At 39.9% G+C, this 24,088-nt stretch overlaps 1 protein-coding gene across 1 annotated transcript; it reads left to right on the top strand.

Annotated features, from left to right (window-relative positions):
• The first annotated feature begins 1,038 nt into the window (after positions 1-1,038).
• On the top strand, positions 1,039-23,829 carry slc1a1 (solute carrier family 1 member 1). The gene is made up of 12 exons (XM_058068175.2): positions 1,039-1,280; positions 7,035-7,175; positions 7,231-7,323; positions 7,414-7,528; positions 9,294-9,336; positions 9,415-9,510; positions 11,676-11,860; positions 15,953-16,060; positions 17,762-17,884; positions 17,961-18,155; positions 20,555-20,689; positions 23,546-23,829. The coding sequence occupies exons 1-12, from the start codon at positions 1,175-1,177 to the stop codon at positions 23,778-23,780; spliced, it is 1,575 nt and encodes a 524-aa protein (XP_057924158.1). The 5' UTR covers positions 1,039-1,174; the 3' UTR covers positions 23,781-23,829.
• Positions 23,830-24,088: the final 259 nt, after the last annotated feature.

Here is a 24,088-nt window from a genome sequence, read left to right on the forward strand (position 1 = left end):
GCTAAATTTTAAATAATTACAGTATAAATGTAAACAATTTAATTATATTTTATGACTTTGTTTATGTTGTACAAATGAATTTGTATGGAGTAATGGTTTTATTATAATTCTAATGATTTAATTTTAATTGTAATTTAAATTTGATTAAATTCTAATTTAGTGATTTAATTGTAATTCTTATTTTGTCTTAAAAATGTCATTTAATAATTTGTTTAAACTATTTTATTTTAATAAAAATAGAATTTCAATTTTGTTAAATTTTAAATATAGTATAAACGTACAATTCAATTTAGTTATATTTGATTAATTTGTATGTTGTACAATTGAATTTTTATGCAGTAATGGTTTTATTATAATTTTAATGATTTAATTTTAAATCTATTTAATTGTAATTTAAAATCGATTAAATACAAATTTAGTTGTCTTATAAATCTCATTTTGTAATTTGTTTAAATTAATTGTATTTATTTTAATTAAAATATAATTTCAAGTTTGTTAAATTTAAATATTTAATTATAGTATACACTAAACAATTAAATTTAATTATATTTGATTAATTTGGTTATTTTGTGCAAATGAATTTGTATGCAGTAATGATTATAATTTTTTATTTAACTAATTTTAATTCGATTAAATTCTATTTCATTAATGTATTTGTTTCAAATAAATCGTGGATTTAATGTAATTTTTAAAATATAATTTAGTAGTTTATTTGAATGTTTTTGTATTGAGTAAATGTGTTTATATTGGTGTTATATTTCATTTATTTCTATGCATTTCGGAAGCTGCTAAATTAATGACCAAGTGAATTACTGAAGGAATTGATTTGAAATATGTCGGATTATTTCACCGTATGGAGGAACATCATACATGAATTGATAGTTTAATGAATGAATTCGATTTCATGGGGAATTGTACCTGTATTCCCTCTCCTCACAAGGACACCTTGTGAGGGGATCGGTGGCGGGGCGCGTTCGGTCAATCCCTCCTATCCTCCTCTCCCTCTCGCCCTTGCTCCCTCCCTCCCTCCCTCCCAGCATTGCCAGTCGCGTCTGAAGCAGACCTGGGACTCATCTGCCGGTGACATTCCGACCGAAGCCTTCATTTGCTCTTTTTATTTGTACAATTGGGGCGAAATTGTGGGGTTGCCCTTTACTGTTTTTGTCGGACCACCATGGACGTGATGGCCAACAACGAGCGGCGGCGACGACGCGTCAATTTGAAGGGCTTATTGAAGAAGAACTGGCTCCTGATCGCCACGGTGGTATCCGTGATGCTAGGTACCAATATGCTAATGAGCTGTTATTGCTATCAAAGCGTGTGGACGTTTGTTACTGTGCTAGCTAAAGCAGAGCTACGTAGTTGTTCCGGAGACATAACACCTCCAGGCGACGTGACCAGACTGAAGGACTGAGTGTCAATTTGTAACGTTTTATTCAATATAATAAAATGTTACATTGTTAGACCCCATTTAATGCTTTTAAATGTTAAAAATGTTTCAATTTTGTCTTAACTCATGTCAAATCGTACAAAAATGGCGACATTACAAGTCAGGATCGATTCCGAAACGGATTATTCATGAGTGAGCTGACAAAATGAAGGTTTTATGGAGGTTCTACAGACTACTGTTGATTCCGGAAGCAATACGGGACAAAGTGTCCTTGTGGGCTCAATACAGGTTGGCGACCCGGCGTGACACAGCAGACGTGCATTCATGCCACGCGGGTCTCATCAAGACACCAATTGGCATGTCGCCACGTTCATCGGTTGTTGTGATGGTTCGTACACAAATCGGCCGATACTAATGGGTGGCCGATCGGTCCTAGCAGCCCTAATTACCAGATAAAAGGTTTAACATTTTGCAAATAAAGGCGTGCATTATTTTAAAATGTTAATAATAGTATAATAATATTGCAAGAAAAAAATATATTTGTTTTTATTTTAAAAATGATAATGATACAAGAATAGTCATAATACAGAAAAAATTCGAATTAAATTGTAAATTTGAAATGAATTGTTAAGATTGCCTGAAAAGTCACAATTTTACAATAATTAAATGTTAGCGTTATGTAAAGTTGTGAGAAAAAGTCTAAGTCTTTTCTGAGCGTAAAATCGTATTTACAACAGAGTGCAAAAAATAGAACTTTAAAAGAATACAATTCTAACAAAAATGAAGTTGTAACATTGCCAGAAGTCGTAATTTCACGATAATAAAGTATTACGAGAATTAATTAATATTTACAATAATATTTACAATTAAGAAAATTGTAACAATGTAAAAAATATTGTACGGTTAGGATAATAAAATTAAAACAATTAAAGAATGAAGTTGTAACATTGAGGAAAAAAAAAGGAAAAAAACATTTATTTATAAGAAAACAAACGTTTATTTTTCTGATACTAAAACTAACATTTTGAAATAAAAGTTCTAACATCGCGAAAGCTATTAAAAACATGTAATTCATGAAAATGAATGAAAATTCTAAAAATATTTTACATATTCATGATACAAAAAAATGGTCATGATACAACAATGAAACTGTCAGAAAATTGTTGTTAATTCCTACTGGAAGTTGGATTGGCATGCCCCCATGTTATGAACCTCTGGCTCAATGTCATGTGTAGTTTAGCATGTAAACATAAGTAAATTTGCAAAGATTGTAGCATTTTAAATGTTAGCATGCTAGCAATTAGCAAGATAGCACTCTGTACCAAAAACATAAAGGCTGTCCTATAAATGTCCCTACATCATGCCATGTCTCTACTGGCATTTAGTCATGAGAAAAATTAGCTTAAATATTAACATGCTAGCACATTGCAAGATAACACTCATATCACTCAATATGTCACGTTGTTTTATGCATGGAAAACTGTCATAAAACTAGAAAAAAGTGATTTGTGTGAACATCAGTTGCTGATGACGTAGACAGGCGACTTAACTTCCGGTTCCGGTTGCCATGTTGTTTAGCCAGCTAATACGATGCTGACAAGGAAGGATGTTTTTAACTCACTCCATACCAAAGGCGTATTTACACTACCGCTCAAAAGTTTGGGATCACTTGCAAATTTCTTTGTTTTCCAGAAAAACCCAAATTTTCATGCATTTCACAAACAATTTTTTTCATTTCACAAACATTTTTATCAATTTCACAAACAATTAAAATGAATCAGATGATTTTCAAAGAAGGATCTCCATTTTTGCATAGAGGCCTACTATCAACAACTGTCAGTCCTCTGTATCAATCTCCTGGTATGCTAATCCAAGTTCATCATTTTATAAGGCTAATAGATTATTAGAAAACCCATCTAAAAATCTAAACTAAAACTAAAATCTCTTACCATGCTGTTAACTACTCACTTCAGAGAGCAGCACAAACTGGGTCTAACAAGGACAGAAAAACGATACACAATTGTGCAAGAAGACAGATATCTGAGAGTGTGTAGTTTAAGACGAAGACGCCTCACAGGTCGTCACCTGGCAACTGCACTAAATAGTACCGTCAAACACCAGTGTCAGTACAACAGTGAAGCGGCAACTTCAGGATGTTGGACTTCATGGCAGTGATCGCAAACTTTTGAGCGGTAGTTTATATGTTTTTATAAATCCGAACGCCCGACCCAAACAACGCATTTACATGTCTTGTAAGTGTTTTTGCACGAGATGCAACTCCCCACTGATGCATTTCACTTCAGAGCAATTTGAAAGCGTGAAAACAACCACAAGGTGGCAGCAGTGTTTTTGATAAGAGCTGGTAAGTTTAAGTATTGTAGTCAAACGCCCACATGCACAAACATAGTTCACTTCCAAATAAAAAAATAAGCTTTTTTGTGTTGTTTATGTTGGCATAGTTGTTAGTTAGTTAGGGTGTAGTGCTAGTTTTCTGGTACATAATTCACCCCGGAACTATTGATGTGGGGGTAGTTGCCACCCGGATGGGTGAGGGGTGAGTGCTGTTAGTGTGCTGTTGTGCCTCACGGAGTTTACGAGTGTGAGTTTATGTTCCATAAGAGAATAAATTTTGCACCCTGCCTCAGATTCCAGTTCTTTGGCGTTTCACTGGTGACCCCAGCAGTAGTCCCGAAGTGTTCGGAGCTACAGCGAACATGGCTGACAATGCAGCCCAAAAATTGCCGGAGTTCTGTGAATCAGCAGCCACAGCGTGGTTCGCACAGGCGGAGGCACAGTTTGTTGTGACGTGGCAGACGACGACACTCTATATCATGTTCTTGCAGTGTTGAGTGGCTTGACGGTTGCTAGTGCGGTGAACTTCATCACTTACCTGCTGGCTCAGCAGAAGTACGACGATCTCAAGTCAAACTTGAGCTGAGCGGCTGTGGCCGCAGACCGGCTATTGTTCATCAGGGGTTCACTGAGGAGCGTAGTTCCTGTGATAGCATCGCGGGGGGGCGGGCATGATACCCTGACCTATGGAACTGGTGCAGATTTTTCCTGCGCACACAGATTATTGGTGGACATCAGTTCTTGGGGTACCTTATCAATGTGGACGGTTCTGCGCCGCTGCTGTCAAAAGGCGACCAAGTCCGCCCTAAGCCAAACGACTTTATTGGCACACCCAAACCCCACAGCCCCAGTGGCCCCTATGAACAGTGGGTGGTTGACGCCTGGTGGCCGCTCGCTTTCTTCTACTATAACTGGTCCCACGGGAGTATAGCGCTTTCCACCGTGAGCTGTGGCTGGCGATTCGGCACTTCCGTTTCCTGCTTGAAGGTTGTGCGTTTACGGCTTACGTCGACCACAAACCGCTTGTCTTCTGCAAGGCTAAAGAGGCAACTGTCTTTTATTTCCGAATATACTTATAGGTTATAAGTATATTCGTGCCAGTATCAGTGATACTGACACTTGGGGGCATGATACCTGGCCTGATACCAGACAAACCATGTGATGATTTAATCATGAGCTTATTATCACGTACTATTTAATCAAAAGACTATTTTGTTTCCAGAAAATTTTCAGTTTATTACATGTATTATATCTAAACAGTGTAAACTGTGTGTTCACGCTCGTGCGCTGTTCTCTGATTGGTTGTTTCACGGGCACGATACCAGAGCAGCGCGCTCTGAGTGGACAGCTACGGGGGCTGATACTGGACATGGTTAAACTCTATATTTTATCAGGATCACTGCCCTGGGCTTTGACACAGTATCATTTCGGTCTTTTCCCGTATCATTCATGGGCGGTTTCTAGGGTACAGGGCCAATTAATACTGTAGTATGTGATAATACGGACATACGACACTTATCGGGCAAGTCGAACGTGGTGGCAGACTGTCCAGAGCGGTTGTGGGCACAGTGCAGCTGGACTTGGATTACCCGCAGATGGCGGAGGAACAAGCTACTGATGAAGGGGTGCACGCTCTCAAGCAACCGGATGTTGGCCTGCACCTGGCCAAAGTGCCAATTGGCACCTCAGGGGCCAGGCTGTGGTGCGACTTCTCCACCGGTCTACCCCGTCCGTTGGTCCCGGCAGTTTGGTGATGTGCCGTATTTGATGCTCAACATGGACTCTTGCACCCTGGCAGGAAGGCTTCTGTGAGGTTGGTGGCACAAAAGGAAAGAAAGATGTGCTGGCTTGATCCAGTTCACACAGCGTGGCAAGATACACCGCCACATGAGGGCGCCGCTGGAGCATTTCATCATCCCAGAGAGAAGGTTCTGGAGCTAGGGTCTGGGCAAGGCTGGGCCGCATCAGGTTCCCCCCCCCAAAAAAACGCATTTATTAAAAACAGAAAAATATACAAACTTTTTCAGTGCTTTGGTTCCGATTTTCTACAATAAAAGCTCTGATAAAACATTCCACTGTTCTCAAATATCTTAATTTTTATTGTTCTGCACAAAATAAGATGAAAAATAAATAAACAAATCAAGAATAAAGAAAATCAATCAATCAGTAATAAATAAATATAATAATAATAATAATAAAACGGCAAATAATAAAAACAAAGACAAAGGTAGACAAATTATTTTTTCAGATTAAAATGAACAAAGCATTATTAGAGCCCTGTAGACATGACAAAACACGACTATAGTCACATTTATACTTTTTTTATTTACAACATATTGCGCAACTGCAGGGTCTTGAGACACATGCTAACTCTCAAACTAGAGAGCTAGCGACCTAAACGGAAGCCTTCAAGTTATTTCCTTTAAACTTAAATAGCCAAAAACTTACCACTTCCACACAGATAGGGAGGATAACTATTAACAGTTATTTAACCTTTAATATGAAAATTAATCAAACGTAATAATTTTTTCTGGGTACATGATACCATACAGCATCCATATCAAACTTGCGCGGGCCGCACTAACATTAAACTTTCATATCAAGGCGGTGGCCTCAAACTAGTGTCGTGCGGGCCACATTTGGCCCGCGGGCCGCATGTTTGAGACCCCTGATGTAAATGTTGACCTAGTGGGCCCACTCCCCTTTTCCCATGGCTTCACACACCTGCTCACTATGGTAGACAGGACGACCCCCTGACTTGAGGCGACCCTGCTTTCTCCCTGACCGCAGAAGTGGCCCGTGCTTTCATCAGCACGTGGCGCGCTTTGGAACCCCATCGGACCTCTCATCTGACCGGGGCGTGCAGTTCGCTTTGGAGTGGTGGAGTCATGTTGCTGAGAGTTTGATAGTGTGCCTTCTGTGGTGCTGAGCATGCCCTCGTATACGATCTTGCCCCTTTCGCCGCTCCCACACCCCCTTGCCTTAATCGGTACGCACACGGCGGGGCCGAGTGGTTGTCACCATACAAATGGACAATTTTTACTACGGGTGAATTCTGGGGTGGGGAGGCTTGTGTTGTACTTGGTTGCTAGTACATAATTCACCCCCGGAACTATTGATCTCAGGGGAGTGTGCTGATTCCATGTGTATGTAGCCATAGAACACAATTATCTGTGTGCCTTGAAACATCAGTCTAAAATGGCTGCCCCATATTGAACACTATCCTAACCGAGGTTCCACTGTCCGTGGCGCTGTAAGCATGTGGCTAATGCTGATGCTAACTATGTTGCAGGGATCAGTCTGGGCGTGGCGGTCAGAGAGTACGCCACACTGTCGCATCTTCACAAGCAGTACTTCGGCTTCCCAGGGGAGATTTTGATGCGGATGCTAAAGCTGGTCATCCTGCCGTTGATTATCTCCAGCATGATAACAGGTAAGCTGTTTTAGCTACATGCAAACGCTCCGTTACATCCTGTTGTTGTGTACAGGTGTAGCAGCCTTGGACTCTGAGGTATCAGGCAAGATAGGACTACGAGCGGTCATTTATTACTTCTCAACAACCATCATTGCCGTCATTCTTGGTGAGGCGACAAATATTAGTCTGTTCCTGGGTTAAACTGGACGCTTTCTTCAAAGCCACAGCAGTGATATAAATGCTTTTATCCCCGCAGGAATTATCCTGGTGATGACTATCAAACCGGGAGTGTCTCAAACAGCCCAGCACATAGACCGAGCCGGAACCACGCCCAACGTCACCACCGTCGACACACTCCTGGACCTCCTCAGGTCAACAGCTTTAATGTCCAACAATATCTCATTTAGAGCATTTATATATACCGCTATATGTACATCAAAATGCTATACATTATCTTTATTACATACACATATACAGTGGTGTGAAAAGGTCTGGGCACCCCTGATCATTTTCAAAATGTTCCTTTATAAATAACTGGTTGTTGGGATCAGCCATACCAGGTAAATATATCATATAGCAGACCAAAACAGTCAAAGATAGATAGAAGTGAAATGAAGTTTATAGGATTTACAGAAATTCTGCAATAGTTATTTCAACAAAAGTTGGATAATTTGGGGCACCCTTGTTGTTTTATTGATCGAATACCTATAAAAACTATACCTAAAAAATATTTATTGGAAAACAACATTTGTTTGGTAAGGTCATTGATCCTTGACCTGTATACAAAAGTCATTTTCTCTGTTGCATCTTCTCTGAAGAGTAGCAACATTGTACCTTTACCTCATCGCCCCTTTACCTCAAGGTGTTCCCCAAGGTTCGGTGCTTGGTCCTCTCCTCTTCATCCTTCATCAAATTTATGCCCCCGCCTACTTTTGTTGAAATAATGATTGCAGACTTTCTGTAAATGCTATAAATTTCACTTGACTTCTCATCTATCACTATGTTGGTCTGCTGTATGATATATTTACCTGGAATGGCTGATCCCAACAACCTTTAGAAAGGAACATCAGGAAAATGATCAGGGATGCCCAAACCTTTTCATACCACTGTATATTTATTTACACATGTTTCTGTTTTTATGATAAAAAAACATTATCACACATGTATATTTTTAGATTTATGTATTTTATAGTTTGTCAATGGTCAAGAATAAAATACTTTATGTTGTATTACAGTAAATTAAATTCTAACTAACTACTAACATTTTTTAAAAAATCGTTTCAAAATTATTTCATTTAGTATGATAAATCTGAAAAAAATATCTATTTTGCTGGAGCTTTGGTCACAGTTAAAATATAAGAAAATAATTATTATGGATGTCCGATATTGGCTTTTTTGACAAAAACCAATATGTCGATATTGTCCGAGTCTCAATTTCCAATACTGATATCAGCCGATACCGATATGTGTAACATGACATACATATATCCTGTGGTGATGTGTATTTTATGCAGCATTTTTAAATTATTGTTTTTCATCACTGGGAAATAAACAATATAAAATTTTTCTGCTCATATTTGGCCAATAATTATTGGTACTGATAATTATCAGACATCCTTAATTATTTATAATTATTGTAGAGGCTTATACCAAAAAGGAAAAAATAATTAACTTTTTGTATTAAAAATATAATATAAACTGTAAAAAAATATTCATTAAAAATGAATGAATGAATATGATATTTCAACAATTATTTTATAGGGCTGTATTTATAATAATAGTAATAATTTACTTTTTGTAATAAAACATGCAAAAGTGAAAATACAAAAATAATGATTAATGAATGAACTTTATATGATATGATATTGCAATAATTATTGTGCTATAAGGTAGCTTAATAACATGCTTTTTCTAGTACTTTTAAAAAAATATATTTTTTAATGTATTACTTTTTTTACCCTCTGAATTTTCCCACCAGAAGAAATAATGTGTGGCCATTTTTTATATCAGTGTGATTAATTTTTTCTTTTCGTAACAGTCACTTGAGTGTAATAATTAAAAAATACTTTTAAATCCCACTTCAACATTTTAACCAAGTAAAAAGAAGCTAACTTTGTTTTTATTTCCCATAAACAGAAACATGTTCCCCGAAAATTTGGTGCAGGCTTGTTTTCAACAGGTGAGCACTAACTCTAAACCTGAAAGCTATGCTAATGCTAATACTAATGCTAATGCTAATGTTTGTTTTTCACTCCAGTACAAGACCAAGCGCAAGGAGTTGGAGCCAGCAAAGTTTTTGTCCCCAACCATGCCGACTCCTCCTCTGGTGACAAGCGTCATGGCCACCATGGAGGTGGGTGTCTGTCATGCGGTTAGGATATTAGCTGGATAAAAAAGCTGAAAGAAACAAACACAATTTATTTGAAATTACACTTCAAGAATAAAATTTTAGTATGGCGCAATAAAAGTTGTTTGTTCATAAAAGACTTAAGTATTACTCATTGAAGTTAGTCGACTTTCTCAGGGAGGCTGCGAAGTGTGATCACCCTTCTTAAGAGGGGGACCACCACCCCGGTCTGCCAACCCAAAGGTACTGTTTCTGACTCTGCTTCCTCTATGGAAGGTATGTCAGTGGGATTGAGAAGGGCCTCAAAGTATTCCTTCCACCGTCCGACTACATCCCCAGTTGAGGTCAGCAGGCCCCTGTACACACTGTAAACCCGGGAACTACTCCCTTTTCTGAGGCGCCGGACGGTTTGCCAGGACCTCTTTTCGAATCGTGCCCCATGGCCTCACCGAATTCCTCCCACATCCAAGTTTTTGCCTTGACCACCGCCGAAGACGTGTGCCGCTTGGCGTGTTGGTACCTGTCAGCTGCTTTAGGAGTCCCACAAGCCATCCATGTTTGATAGGATAGGTCAGCGGCCCTGACCTCTGATGTCCACCATCGAGGTCAGGGCCTGCCGCCACAACTGGCATTGACCAGATCTTGCAGCCAAGATCAGCTGCCCCAGCAATGACTCCCAACACAGAGGCGGCGAGCTGGTGTGGGCTTATTTATAGACCCCCCGGCTTAATAGCTCCACTGCAGCAACTCCAGAGTAAAACAAGGTCCAGCCCCTCTGGAGGAGTTTGGTTCCAGAACCCAAACTGTGGGTCGATGTGAGTCCGACTATATCAAGTAGGAATGTCTCAACCTGTGGCACAAGTTCAGGCTCTTTCCCGACCAGAGAAGTGACATTCCATGTCCCAAAAACCAGATTTGGCCGCCCAGGCACACGCCTTCGACCACCACCCAAAACATAATGCACCAGACCCTTATGCTTGACCTGCGGTGGTGGGCCTATGAGGGGGAGATCTCATGTGATTTCTTCAGGCTGGGCTCAGCCGGGCCCCACTGGTGAAAGCCCGAACACCAGGCGCTCGCCTGCGAGCCCCTCCCTCGGGCCTGGCTCCAGGGTGAGAGGCCCCAGTATTCCGCGTCCGGGCGAGGTGCGGTCTCTCCTCTTTGCAGTCTCCATAAGAGTCACTGAGTCTGAGTCTGTCCCGTCACCTAGGACCTGTTTGCCTTGGGAGACCCTACCAGGCAACATAGGATCCGAGGATCACTCGGGCACTCAAACCCCTCCACCACAATAAGGTGGTGATTCACGGAGAAGCTCTTGTAATATTATGACTATTTTCCTCTTTTAATTTGTTAGTGTAAATTTACGACTTTATTCTCATAATATTACCGCTTTTTATTGTGAATCTATGACTTTATTCTGGTAATATGACTTTTTTTTATTCATTCATTCATTTTCTACCGCTTTTTCCTCACGAGGGTCGCGGGGGGTGCTGGAGCCTATCCCAGCTGTCTTCGGGCGATAGGCGAGAGGTGGGGTACACCCTGGACTGGTGGCCAGCCAATCACAGGGCACATATAGACAAACAACCATTCACACTCACATTCATACCTATGGACAATTTGGAGTCGCCAATTAACCTAGCATGTTTTTGGAATGTGGGAGGAAACCGGAGTACCCGGAGAAAACCCACGCATGCACGGGGAGAACATGCAAACTCCACACAGAGATGCCCGATGGTGGAATTGAACCCTGGTCTCCTAGCTGTGAGGTCTGCGCACTAACTACTAGACCGCCGTGCTGCCTACTTTTTTTTATCTATGACTTTATTCTTATAAAGTAACACAATAATATTCTCGTAGTATGGTGGCTTTTTTTCTGTATGACTTTATTCTTGTAAATTTCCGACTATTTTCAAAACAACTTTATTCTTGTGCTATTACGACTTATCTTCATGAATACACTACTTTATTTTTGTAATATTTTTATCTCTTTTCTCATCAATGTACGGATTTATTCTTCTAATATTTAATAAAGCAGACTTCTCATTTATCACTGTGTTGGTCCGCTATATGCTATATTTACCTGAAATGACTGATCCAAACAACCATCCAAACAACCAGTCATTTACAAAAGAACATCTGGAAATGTAACTGTTTCTCTTTGTGGGCAGAACATCACCCAAGACTACAAAATCATCGGGACGTACTCGGACGGAATCAACGTTTTGGGCCTGATTGTGTTTTGCGTGGCGTTCGGCTTGGTCATTGGCAAAATGGGCAAAAAAGGACGCATCCTTCTGGAGTTCTTTGACGCCCTCAACGATGCAACCATGAAACTGGTCCACATCATCATGTGGTAGGCTATCTTCTTACTTATCGCACCAATCAAGTCGGAATGTTGCCAGAAAAGTCAAGTTTTATTTGCTTTCAAGAACAATGTTGAAGGATTACGAAAATATGAATAATAGAGCCACTTTACAAAAATAATCAGAGATGTATGTATCTGCTATGTAGTACCAAGCTAATTGGGTTCAGGTGTGTAGGAGGAGACTTTTTTTATTGTAAACTTTATTTTTAGTCTTGGGACCACATTGAAAAAAAAACAATAATCTGAGCTACATATAATTAGCATGTAGCTAATAATAGTAATAATAAATTTACAAGACAAAAATTCACAAAAAGTTACAGGTAAAAAGTAGTACATTTATGAGAAAAGAAGTTGTAATATTGAGAGAATAGTCATAAATTTACCAGAAAAAACTTGTAAATTTAAAGAATAAGTCGTATATTCATGAAAATAAATGAGAAAAATGTATGAGAATTATTTTTTGAATGTTCAAAATATTAATATAAGGGCATTTAGCATGGAGCTACCACAATGATGCACATTAGCACTCAAAGTCATCAAATCTTACCTTTATACATTCCCACATAGTATTAGCATTCGGGAGCAAGTATGAGGTGAAAGAAAAAGGGGGAAATACATCCAAATACATCCATACAGCCCTCTGGGCATCGGAGAATGATGCAGCGGAGCGTTCAATGACAAAAAATGACAATGACAAAATAGTAGGACAACTTGCAGCTCGCATCAAACATTCAAAAACTGGGGGATTTCTAATAAATAGTTTAATGTGTTTTAAAAGAGAAATGAAATGACATTGAGTTTGCAATTTGGATGAAATTGTGAGAAGTCATACATTCAGTCATACAGTCATACAAGAAACGTGTACATTTACCAAAAAAAGTCATACATTTACAAGAATGAAACTGTAAATTTATGAGAAAAAAGAAAAAAATCGTAATAGCCTGAGAAGTAGTACATTTATGAGGTAAAACTTTGAGGTACATTTCCAAGAGAAAAAGTCATTTTAAGGGAATTTAAGGGAATCAATTCATAAGAAAACAATAAGTAAATTCATGAGAAAAAAGTTGTAAATTATGAGAATAAAGATGTAAATTCACGAGAAAAAAATTGGAAATTTACAAAAAAGGATAAAGTCACATTTTTGAGAAAAAAAAGTCATAAAAAAGTTATGGCCTGTGCCCAAGGTCAAAGGTGATATAGCTGTCTCATGCACTGCCTGTTAACGATGGAGTATTAAAATAATCTGAGATTTCGAGAATAAAGTCATAAATGAAACCATTCTAATATTAGAGTTTTTTCTTGTAGATTTACGACTTTAATCTGAAATCTCAGATTGTGATCTTTTCTCAATGTGGCCCTAATACTTGTTAGGAGGATAAAGATGGGATGTTGTGGGATAATAAGGCAGAAATTTCCAAGAAGAAAATATAAACTGTACAGTGGCACCTCAGTTAGCATCTGCCCCAGTTAGCGTGTTTTTTTTTGTCTTATGTAACTAATTGACGCCACAAATTTACGTCTTGGTTTGTGTGCATTCTCCAGCTTGCGTACAATATGGCTGCCGTCTTATTGTGTTATTAATACACTGCAGGCATCCATCTACTGTAAATTCCTAATACAGTGAAGAAAATAAGTATTTGAACACCCTGCTATTTTGCTATTTCTCCCACTTAGAAATCATGGAGGGGTCTGAAATTTTCATCGTAGGTGCATGTCCACTGTGAGAGAGATAAACTAAAAAGAAAAATCCAGAAATCACAATGCATGATTTTTTAACAATTTATTTGTGTGATACAGCTGCAAATAAGTATTTGAACACCTGTGTATCATCTAGAATTCTGACCCTGAAAGACCTGTTAGTCTGCCCATTAGAAGTCCACCTGCACTCCATGTATCATCCTGAATCAGATGCACCTGTTTGAGGTCGTTAGCTGCATAAAGACACCTGTCCACCCCATACAATCAGTAAGACTTTAACTTGTAACATGGCGAAGACCAAAGAGCTGTCCAAAGACACCAGAGACAAAATTGTACACCTCCACAAGGCTGGAAAGGGCTACGGAGCAATTACCAAGCAGCTTGGTGAAAAAAGGTCCACTGTTGGAGCTATCATTAGAAAATGGAAGAAGCTAAACATGACGGTCAATCTCAATCGGAGTGGAGCCCCATGCAAGATATCACCTCGTGGGGTCTCAATGATTCTAAGAAAGGTGAGGAATCAGCCCAGAACTACACGACAGGACTTGGTCAATGACCTGAAAAGAGCTGGGACCACCGTTTCCAAGGTTACTGTAGGTAATACACTAAGACGTCATGATGTGAAATCATGCATGGCACGAAAGGTTCCCCTGCTTAAACCAGCACATGTCAAGGCCCGTCTTAAGTTTGCATATGACCATTTGGATGATACAGAGGAGTCATGGGAGAAAGTTTTATGGTCAGATGAGACCAAAATAGAACTTTTTGGTCATAATTCCAATAAGCGTGTTTGGAGGAAGAAGAATGAAGAGTACAATCCGAAGAACACCATCCCTACTGTGAAGCATGGGGGTGGTAGCATCATGCTTTGGGGGTGTTTTTCTGCACATGGGACAGGACGAGTGCACTGCATTAAAGAGAGGATGACTGGGGCCGTGTATTGTGAGATTTTGGGGAACAACCTCCTTCCCTCTGTCAGAGCATTGAAGATGGGTCGTGGCTGGGTCTTCCAACACGACAACGACCCGAAGCACACAGCCAGGAAAACCAAGGAGTGGCTCCGTAAGAAGCATATCAAGGTTCTAGCATGGCCCAGCCAGTCTCCAGACCTGAACCCAATCGAAAATCTTTGGAGGGAGCTCAAACTCCGTGTTTCTCAGCGACAGCCCAGAAACCTGACTGATCTAGAGAAGATCTGTGTGGAGGAGTGGGCCAAGATCCCTCCTGCAGTGTGTGCAAACCTGGTGAAAAACTACAGGAAACGTTTGACCTCTGTAATAGCAAACAAAGGCTACTGTACCAAATATTAACATTCATTTTCTCAGGTGTTCAAATACTTATTAGCAGCTGTATCACACAAATAAATTGTTAAAAAATCATGCATTGTGATTTCTGGATTTTTCTTTTTAGTTTATCTCTCTCACAGTGGACATGCACCTACGATGAAAATTTCAGACCCCTCCATGATTTCTAAGTGGGAGAAATAGCAAAATAGCAGGGTGTTCAAATACTTATTTTCTTCACTGTATGTAGCATCCTATTAGCTAGTGGACAAATGACAGCAGGAAATGGCATGTCATGTCACCCATCTATAAAAACATGTTTTTATAGTTTTGTAATTGTAGTTTGACATACATAAAACAATGGTAAATGCATATAAATGAGGAATAAATGAAGATTTAAAGTTACTTTTGCCTTCATTAAAGACGTGACGTGTCGTCAAAAGACACCATGTGGTAGCCAGATCAACCACCGCCACCTTCCTGTTTTGCTATGAGTTATTTCATGAATGTTAAGTCGTGTTTCTCACTTTCTTTTTGAAAAATCTGCCACTGGCAGCTTTCTTTGGCACCATTGTGGGTTGCGGTGAGAAACAACACTGAATTCAAGAAACAACTCATGTCAAAACAGGAAGGTGGTGGTGGTGGCTGCCACAACTATGTACATTTCCATTTCATTTGTGCATGTCAAGCTGTAGTTGTCCAGCTATAAAAAAATATTTGGTGATTCCCTATTTTAGCCTTCCTGGAAGGGATTGATTGGATTGACATGATTTCTTATGGGAAAAATGGATTTAGTTAGAGTCTGTTTTGATTGGAGTCAAACCTTCTGAAAGGAAATCGTGATGCTAACCAAGGTTCCGCCACGATTTTGCATGACAAAACAGGTCATTTTATGCCAGAGCAGTGGCCATTTTATAATTACTTTTAAATGTTAAAAATGTTGACTAAAAAGACAGAATGTTGGGAAATTTTTAATGAAAAAGTGGTGATTTTAAAAGAATACCGTGGTAATAAAATCATCATGTCTTCATAATATTACAATAAGAAGTAGCGTAGAATAAAGGTAAGGTAGCAACCATGCGCTTTGTTTGTATTCCAGCTACATGCCGATAGGAATCCTGTTCCTAATCGCGGCCAAGATCATTGAGGTGGAAGACTGGGAGATCTTCCGCAAGATGGGACTTTATATGGTGACGGTGCTGAGCGGGTAAGAAGTGCTGGACGTTGATTCATGTGTCCAATTCTCCCATGCGGTCACACGGTGAAGCACTAGCAGGGCCGGGGAAAACTGCTGGAGCTGCAAGTGTGATAATGGAGGCTAATGTCATAGCGGTAAATCTAAGAAGGTGTATTATCAGGACGGGTCAAGGGTTGCTTTCAAGGAAGATGACCACGCTACACACTAACCAAGTGCTACAAGTTGGACAATAACGACAAAAAAAGGCCAGATTTTGCAGGAATTAAATGGTATACTTTAAACTTTATTTGTATTGTATTTTTTTTGCTAACATCGGCACTATTTTCTGATTATAGGTTTTTGTTCTTCCAATGTTAAATGTTGCCAGAACCTCCTCGAGGCCCCTAAAGCCCATGGCTTGCTCTGGCCGGTGTTGTGCTGGCTGGCCCCGCTCGGTTGGGTGTTGTTGCGGAGAGGGCATGTGGGACCCCCTCCTTGGGGGTGGTCTGCTTTTTGGGCTTTGAGGGCATGATCTTGGGGGGCCAGCCCTGGCATTGCCCACACCTGTGGAGCCGGTGGTTCCATTAGACAACTTGTAATTAACAACAACTAAAACCAAGGATTCATATGAAGTTGGTTGTTAAAATCTGGTTAGAGCATTTTTTTTTACTGTTAATTTTTTCTCAAGGAGGATGAGGAGGAGATACCGCAAATAGATGTAGAGAAGGAATGCTGGTGGATAACAAGTAAGATGCCTGGATTAGCCCGCTGATGTGTTTAATGTAACTGTCCCACCAGTTGGCGTATGTGGTGAATGACGCATGATGGCAATGGTGCCGTTATACAGTATAATATGGTAAACCTGGAGCAGTGATTCCCAAAGTGTGGGCCCAAAGTGATTCCCTGGTGGGCCGTGGTGGTACTGCAGGTGGGCCATGAGAGGTCATTAAAAATATGATTCATTTTTGCAAATATTATTTTTTAAATCATTTTTATTGTAAAATATTTATTGCACAATTAAAAAAATATGTATAGGCCTAAGTAATAACCTATTGAGTGTTATTGACCTGTCACAATATTTTTTGAACCTTATACAGTTTATGATTAGAACGTAGCTCTCTGGTCATCATGCCAATCTTGAATGCAGTTATGAAAAATATGAGAATTAATTCTGTCTTGTGTGTACACAACAGATTAAAAGTTTGGGCTTCCTTTATCCCCCTACTTTCATTTCAATCCTGAATCTTAATAATAATAATAATAATTTTAATAATAATAATTTTATTATTGTTGTTATTATATTATTAGTATCAATTACTATACATATATTAATATATAATTGTTATTAATAATATTAATAATAACTAATACTATAATATATATAATATTATATTATATATTATATATAATATATATGTAGGATTTAATAAGCTTTGCTTCTTCCTACTCCTTTTGGACATGTGGAACTGTGAACTGATGATGTGATGCACTCAATTGTAATCTGATGCATGTTCAAATGAAATAGGACAAAGGTGGGCCGCAGACATTTTTTAGATTTTTAAGTGGGCCCTGAGTTGGTAAAGTTTGGGAACCCCTGACCTAGAGTATTCAGGATGTACAGTATACTATAGCCACGTATAATGTGGTAAACATGGAGTATTCAGGATGTACAGTGTACTACAGTCATGTACAGTATAATATAGTAAACATGGAGTATGTGTCTTTGCGTAGCCTCGCCATCCATGCTCTCATCTGCCTGCCGCTGATCTTCTTCGTCATCGTGAGGAAGAACCCGTACACGTTCACGCTGGGCATGGCTCAGGCTCTGGTGACGGCACTCATGATCTCCTCCAGGTGAGCTTCTCTATCGTCCGCCAGAAACCCATGGAAGAAAGGAAAGAATGTCATTTCCCTTTTTGTGTTGTTCCAGCTCGGCCACCTTGCCTGTCACGTTCCGCTGCGCCGAGGAGAACAACCGTGTGGACAAGCGCATCACACGCTTTGTGCTACCAGTGGGCGCCACCATCAACATGGACGGCACGGCGCTCTACGAGGCCGTGGCCGCCATCTTCATCGCGCAACTCAACGACTATGCGTTGGACGTGGGGCAGATCGTTACCATCAGGTAAGCGTAAGAAGAAGAACGTAAACATGATCTGCTGATGGCTAGGGCAACGTGACAAGGGAGCTGTAGGGCGACATCGAACCAAAAAAATCGCAGATGATGACTTTGTACATTAAGAGTGTTTCATCTTGAAGATGTAATTTCTATTGGTGTTCCAATTCATCCCCGCACGGCGACAACCTGGCACCGTGATGGCGATTCACTCCACAACAAGGGTTTATTTATGGTTGGATGGATTGTTGTATTTCAGATACCATTAAAAAGGGAGTCATGGTTCTTTTAGAGTTGGGACACCATGGAAAGATTCCAGTCAGATCACGGCCACTTCATAGTCAACCAGCAGGATCAAAACAAGCAAACTGCTTTCAGTGCTGCTCCAGCTTTTTCTAAAATGGTGCATTCAGGTGCATCACTGGGACACAAGTTTCCTCTGCATTCAGGGTCGCATGTAAATATGAAAAGGTTTGGACACCCTTGAGTATGCGGTATGCAGATGGCGGAGGAAGAACGTAGCATTCCAAGACAAACACTTGCTACCCACAGTAACATTTGGTAGTGGTTCCATCAGGCTGTGGGGCTGTGTGGCCAGTGCAGGTACTGGAAATCTTCAAGTTTAAGCTGGCATGGATTTCCAGTCAGTATCAGCAGATTATTATAACAAAATATTATTAATATATAATATTCTAATAATATATATATAAGATTAAGATATGCCTTTATTCGTCCCTCAGTGGGGAAATTTGTATAATATATATATATAATATAGGAATATATAATAATAATAACATAATATAAATATAATAACTATTATTAAAACTATAAAAGCAATCTTCACTCGCTAAATGTATTTCTAAAAATGTCAGTAAGGATAATTCCTAATGCCGCCTACAGAGAACATACTAACTTCTTATTTCTAAAATCACAAATACTTAAACTTGCTGATATAGTTCATCTTCAAACAGCTAAAATAATGCACAAGGCTAAAAATAACCAATGACCTAAAAATATCATCCAATACTTCTCTACAAGAGATGAGAAATATGATCTCAGGGAAGAACTAAATTTGAAACACTTATATGCTAGGACTACGTTAAAAAGCCATAGCATTTCAGTATGTGGAATCAAACTATGGAATGGATTGAGTAAGGACCTCAAACAATGCACAACGATGAGCCAATTCAAGAAACAATACAAGCAGTTGATGTTTGCTAAATACAAGGATGAAGAGTCTTGAACCAGTCATGATGTGCTATATATATCACTATATTGACACTTACTATGGTATGTGACAAAAAATAAAATAAAATAAAAAAAAACTTAAATTATATTAGGAAAGCAGGAAGTGATCAAATGTAACAGTTACTGATTGTAAAAGTACCAGATGGAGGGGTAGGATTTAATAAGCTTTGCTTCTTCCTACTCCTTTTGGACATGTGGAACTGTGAACTGATTATGTGATGCACTCAATTGTAATCTGATGCATGTTCAAATGAAATAAAACCATTACCATTACCATATATTTACCTGGAATGGATGATCCCAACAACCAGTTTCTCCAAACCTTTCATACTATCCTCATACCAAAGTTTCATACCACTGTATTTATCAGTGCTCATGGTAAGCTTTATCCCCATGTCACCATGCTAAATACACATCTTTCACCAGCTATGACTAGAACAAGAACGAACCAATGGATTACCTTCAATATTTCAGATTGATGAACATAATAAGGTTGATGCTGTCAAAGGTCTGAAGGGGAATCTGACTGTAAAAGGTTTGGGAACTACTGTTCTATGTGGGGGACCGCACAGCGATCGAGTGGTTAGCGCGCAGACCTCACAGCTCGGAGACCAGAGTTCAATTCCACCCTCGGCCATCTCTGTGTGGAGTGTGCATGTTCTCCCCGTGCATGCGTGGGTTTTCTCCGGGTACTCCGGTTTCCCCCACATTCCAAAAACATGCTAGGTTAATTGGCCACTCCAAATTGTCCATAGGTATGAATGTGAGTGTGAATGGTTGTTTGTCTATATATATATATATATGTCTATATGTGCCCTGTGATTGGCTGGCCACCAGTCCAGGGTGTACCCCGTCTCTCGCCCGAAGACAGCTGGGATAGGCTCCAGCACCCCAGTGACCCTTGTGAGGATAAGCGGTTTAATAAAACATGACGACAACATTTCACTCTTTTGACATAATTTACTGACACATGTGTAAAACGAAGCTAACATGATCCTGATGGTGGTGCAAGTGTAAAAAGAAGCTAAGCTCTTCCGCTAAAATCCCTTGGTGATGTGATGAAGTGGCTTCATCATTTTACGATGAGCTAAAAAGTCTTCAATGCGTGTGATTTTTTTTTCCTTTTGACCAAAAAGTGCTGTGATTGCTTTGTTTTTTAGCATTACGGCGACAGTGGCCAGCATCGGCGCTGCAGGGGTCCCCAACGCTGGGCTGGTTACCATGGTAATCGTCTTGACCGCCGTGGGATTACCCGCTAGTGATGTCACGCTCATCGTGGCGGTTGATTGGCTGCTGTAAGTGCTTGTCTTGTACCCTTTCCTATCGGCAGGAATGTAGGTGGGGATAGTCAAACCCAGGTCTAAAAAGGAGAATACAATATAAACATAGACCATCAAATAAATCTAGCCTTGACAGAAAAAGCCGCACTCAGCATTGCCTGGGAGGTTATGTCATGTTTTACTGAGACTCGATGCTGCGTCGCAGTCAAATTGAGGGCAACCACAAAATAACTCACCACAGGGCCAAAGAAAGTAATGTGTGCCGGAGGGTGAAGAAGTCCGTCAAGACATGGGACCATCCTGGACCCCAATGAAGGTTGTTACTGGTCCAGAGGGCAGTCCCATAACACCATCAGAGAAGCCGGGAATTAGCAGGAGAGCACCAAACATGGGACATTGAAAGGTGGAAGAAAGTTGTGTGAACCGCTGATGACATCATAAACAAATTCTGCTTCCGGTCGCCATTTTCTAACTTAGCATGCTAGCTTTTTTGCTAGAAGCCTCGGACATTTTGTGCTAAAAATACACAAAGAAATGTCGTAATAACACAACAGGAAAATGCTGTGTAAATAAAACTTTACCCGAAATGTTTTTTGTGTAAACTGAAAAACGTGGTAACTTGGGCAGATGCCATTCTTGTTGCCATGCTACGTTCACGTTTATAAAACTAGGAAATGAGGAATAAATGAAGATTTAAGTTGCTTTTACCTTCATTGAAGACGTGACTGCTCCCAAAGACGCCATTTGGCAGCCAGACCAAGCACATGGACACCACCTTCCGGTTTTGCTATGTGTTATTTCTTGAATTCAGTCGTTTTTCTCACCTTATTCATGAAAATACCGCCACTTGCAACTTTCTTTGGCTCCATTTTCGGTTACGGTATTGAAGTGAGAAACACGACAATTCCAGAAACAACTCATGTCAAAACAGGAAGGTGGTGGTGGCTGGTCTGGCTGCCACATGGTGTCTTTTGGGTCAAACCAGAATTCTAAAAGAATAAAAACCCATGCTGAGTGGGGCGGTTGAGACATAAAAACAGAGTAGAGGGATCGATGGTAGATCAAGCCAGGAGTCCAAGGAACTGTTTCTGGTAGATTTCGGGCTCCCCTCTAACAATACGCAATACGCTTGAGTTGATGTTTAAGGGATATGGGGGCCTGCCCCCAGACTGAGTAGCGGAGAGGGTTCCGTAACAGAGGAGCCTAACTAAACGCTCTAGCTCCATTCTTGGACGTCGGAAGTAGTTGTAAAATAGGAGAATTTGAACCTAAATTCCGAATTGGACAGGTAACCCGGGTAGCTAGCATGACATGTGATCTCTTCTTCTGGTTCCATTAAGATTCATGCGACAGTATTTTGGACGAACTGAAGTATTTTGTTCGAACAACCTATTAACAGAGCTACAATTCTAATCCAATCCAGACACAGGACCATATGACTCATGGCGAATTAAAAGCCAGAGAATAAAAGTGGGTTTTAAGACGAGACATAAAGCTTTCGATGGTGGGGGGGCCTTTTTTACTTGGGAGGGGAGAGAGTTCCATAGCTTAGACATAGACATAGACATAGACATAGACATAGACATAGACATAGACTTAGACTTAGACTTAGACTTAGACTTAGACTTAGACATAGACTTAGACTTAGACTTAGACTTAGACTTAGACTTAGACATAGACATAGACATAGACATAGACTTTCTTTAAATTACAAGATAAAAAGTTGAAATTACGAGATAAAAAATTCGAAATTATGAGATAAAAAAGTCATAATTATGAGATAGAAAGTCATAATAATGAGATAAAAAGTCAAAATAACTAGATAAAAAGTCAAAATTATGAGATAAAAAGTTGAAATAACAAGATAAAAAGTTGTAATTATGAGATAAGAGTCGAAATAACGAGATAAAAAGGCGAAATTACGAGATTAAAAGTTCTTTATTGTCATTGCACAATAACACAGCAGTGAAATTGCCAACGAAATGTCGTTTGCCTGGCTCCCGTGTAATAATAAATAAGAATGTGGAGAATAACGAGAATAAAAGGTGAAATTACGAGATAAAAAGTTGAAATTACGAGATAAAAAAGTCAAAATTATTAGAAAGAAAGTCATAATAATGAGATAAAAAGTCAAAATAACGAGGCTGGCTCCCGTGTAATAATAAATAAGAATGTGGAGAATAAATAGATTACATCAAATATGAACAATGTACAGCATAAACAGTAATTTGTGCTAATAATTTAAATAATTTTGAATAAGTAACAATAAATTAAAGTTTGGGGCCGACTACAGAAAAGGCTCGGTCTACCCCGGTCTTAAGTCTTGTCTAGAGTCCATTTGAATGTGGCTGTGGGACAAATATTGTTTATGAGGGCGCTGAAGTCTATAGTGGGGACCTTTATAGTTGAGGAGGATAACTTCGATCTTCTCCTAGTTGAGCCTTAGGAAGTTGTGGGCCAACCAGACCTTGACATGCCTTAAGCACTCGAGGGGGGGGGGGGGGGGGGGTCAGGGGGGCATGGTCATTTTTTGTGAGTGGCAAATACAGCTGGTAGTCGTTTGCGTACAGATGATAGGAGACGCCATGCTTTTTGCGTACCGTACCAAGCGGGACCAGGTAGAGGGCAATTCCTGCTAGTGGCAGGAATTTTCAGATTTTTTTTGATGATTGGTAAATGGAAAAATGCAGTTTTGGGGAACGAAAAGGAAAGAGCATACTGTGCATGGAGAGTGCAAGACCATCTAGGGCAGTAATATCATTTGAGGGCTAACATGAAGACAAGAAGCTTGTTAAAAAGAAGACAAGTCCCACTATGGTACCGACACACTTTCACTATCACCGTTCACACTCTTGGGGGTTCTCGTGGCAGGGACCGTTTCCGCACAATGATCAACGTCCTGGGCGACGCATACGGCGCCGGCATCGTCCAGAAGCTGTCCAAGCGAGAACTGGAGAAGATGGATCTGACGTCGGACGTCACCAACCCTTTCGCCCTGGAGGCCACGCTGGACGAGGACGAGTGCGAGAAGAAGTCGTACGTCAACGGGGGGTTCTCCGTGGACAAGACCGACGCCATATCGTTCACCGAAACATCGCAGTTTTAAATAAAAGACAAGTGGCTTGAAAAAAAAAAGTGCCAAAAGAAGCACCTAGCATCAGCAATAGCAGCTTCCGTTACTTTCTGACTTGGATGACCATTGAAGTGCTTCCTTCCTTCTTTTGACCTCTTTATTTGACATGGACTACGGCCTTCATGCATCGCTTGTATTCTATCTACTCCTACTGTGCCAAAGCCACGCAGAGACCACGGCTTTTTGCAGCGGGTTGCATGACACCAACCAAGGAAGTCATTAAACACTGTGAACTTTCATCACGATTCCTCATTTCAACTTCTCATGAGAATTTACTGGTT

This window comes from Doryrhamphus excisus, linkage group LG2, assembly GCF_037039965.1.
Source record: "Doryrhamphus excisus strain RoL-2023G ecotype Guam linkage group LG2, RoL_Dexc_Guam_v1.1, whole genome shotgun sequence".
NCBI classification, from domain to species: domain Eukaryota; kingdom Metazoa; phylum Chordata; class Actinopteri; order Syngnathiformes; family Syngnathidae; genus Doryrhamphus; species Doryrhamphus excisus.

Coding starts and splice junctions, on each gene's coding strand:
- slc1a1 (XM_058068175.2), top strand. CDS start 1,175: ATGGACGTGATGGCCAACAACGAGCGGCGGCGACGACGCGTCAATTTG. Junction 7,529..9,293: donor ACACTCCTGGACCTCCTCAG/GTCAACAGCTTT, acceptor TCCCATAAACAG/AAACATGTTCCCCGAAAATT. Junction 18,156..20,554: donor GGGCAGATCGTTACCATCAG/GTAAGCGTAAGA, acceptor TTTGTTTTTTAG/CATTACGGCGACAGTGGCCA.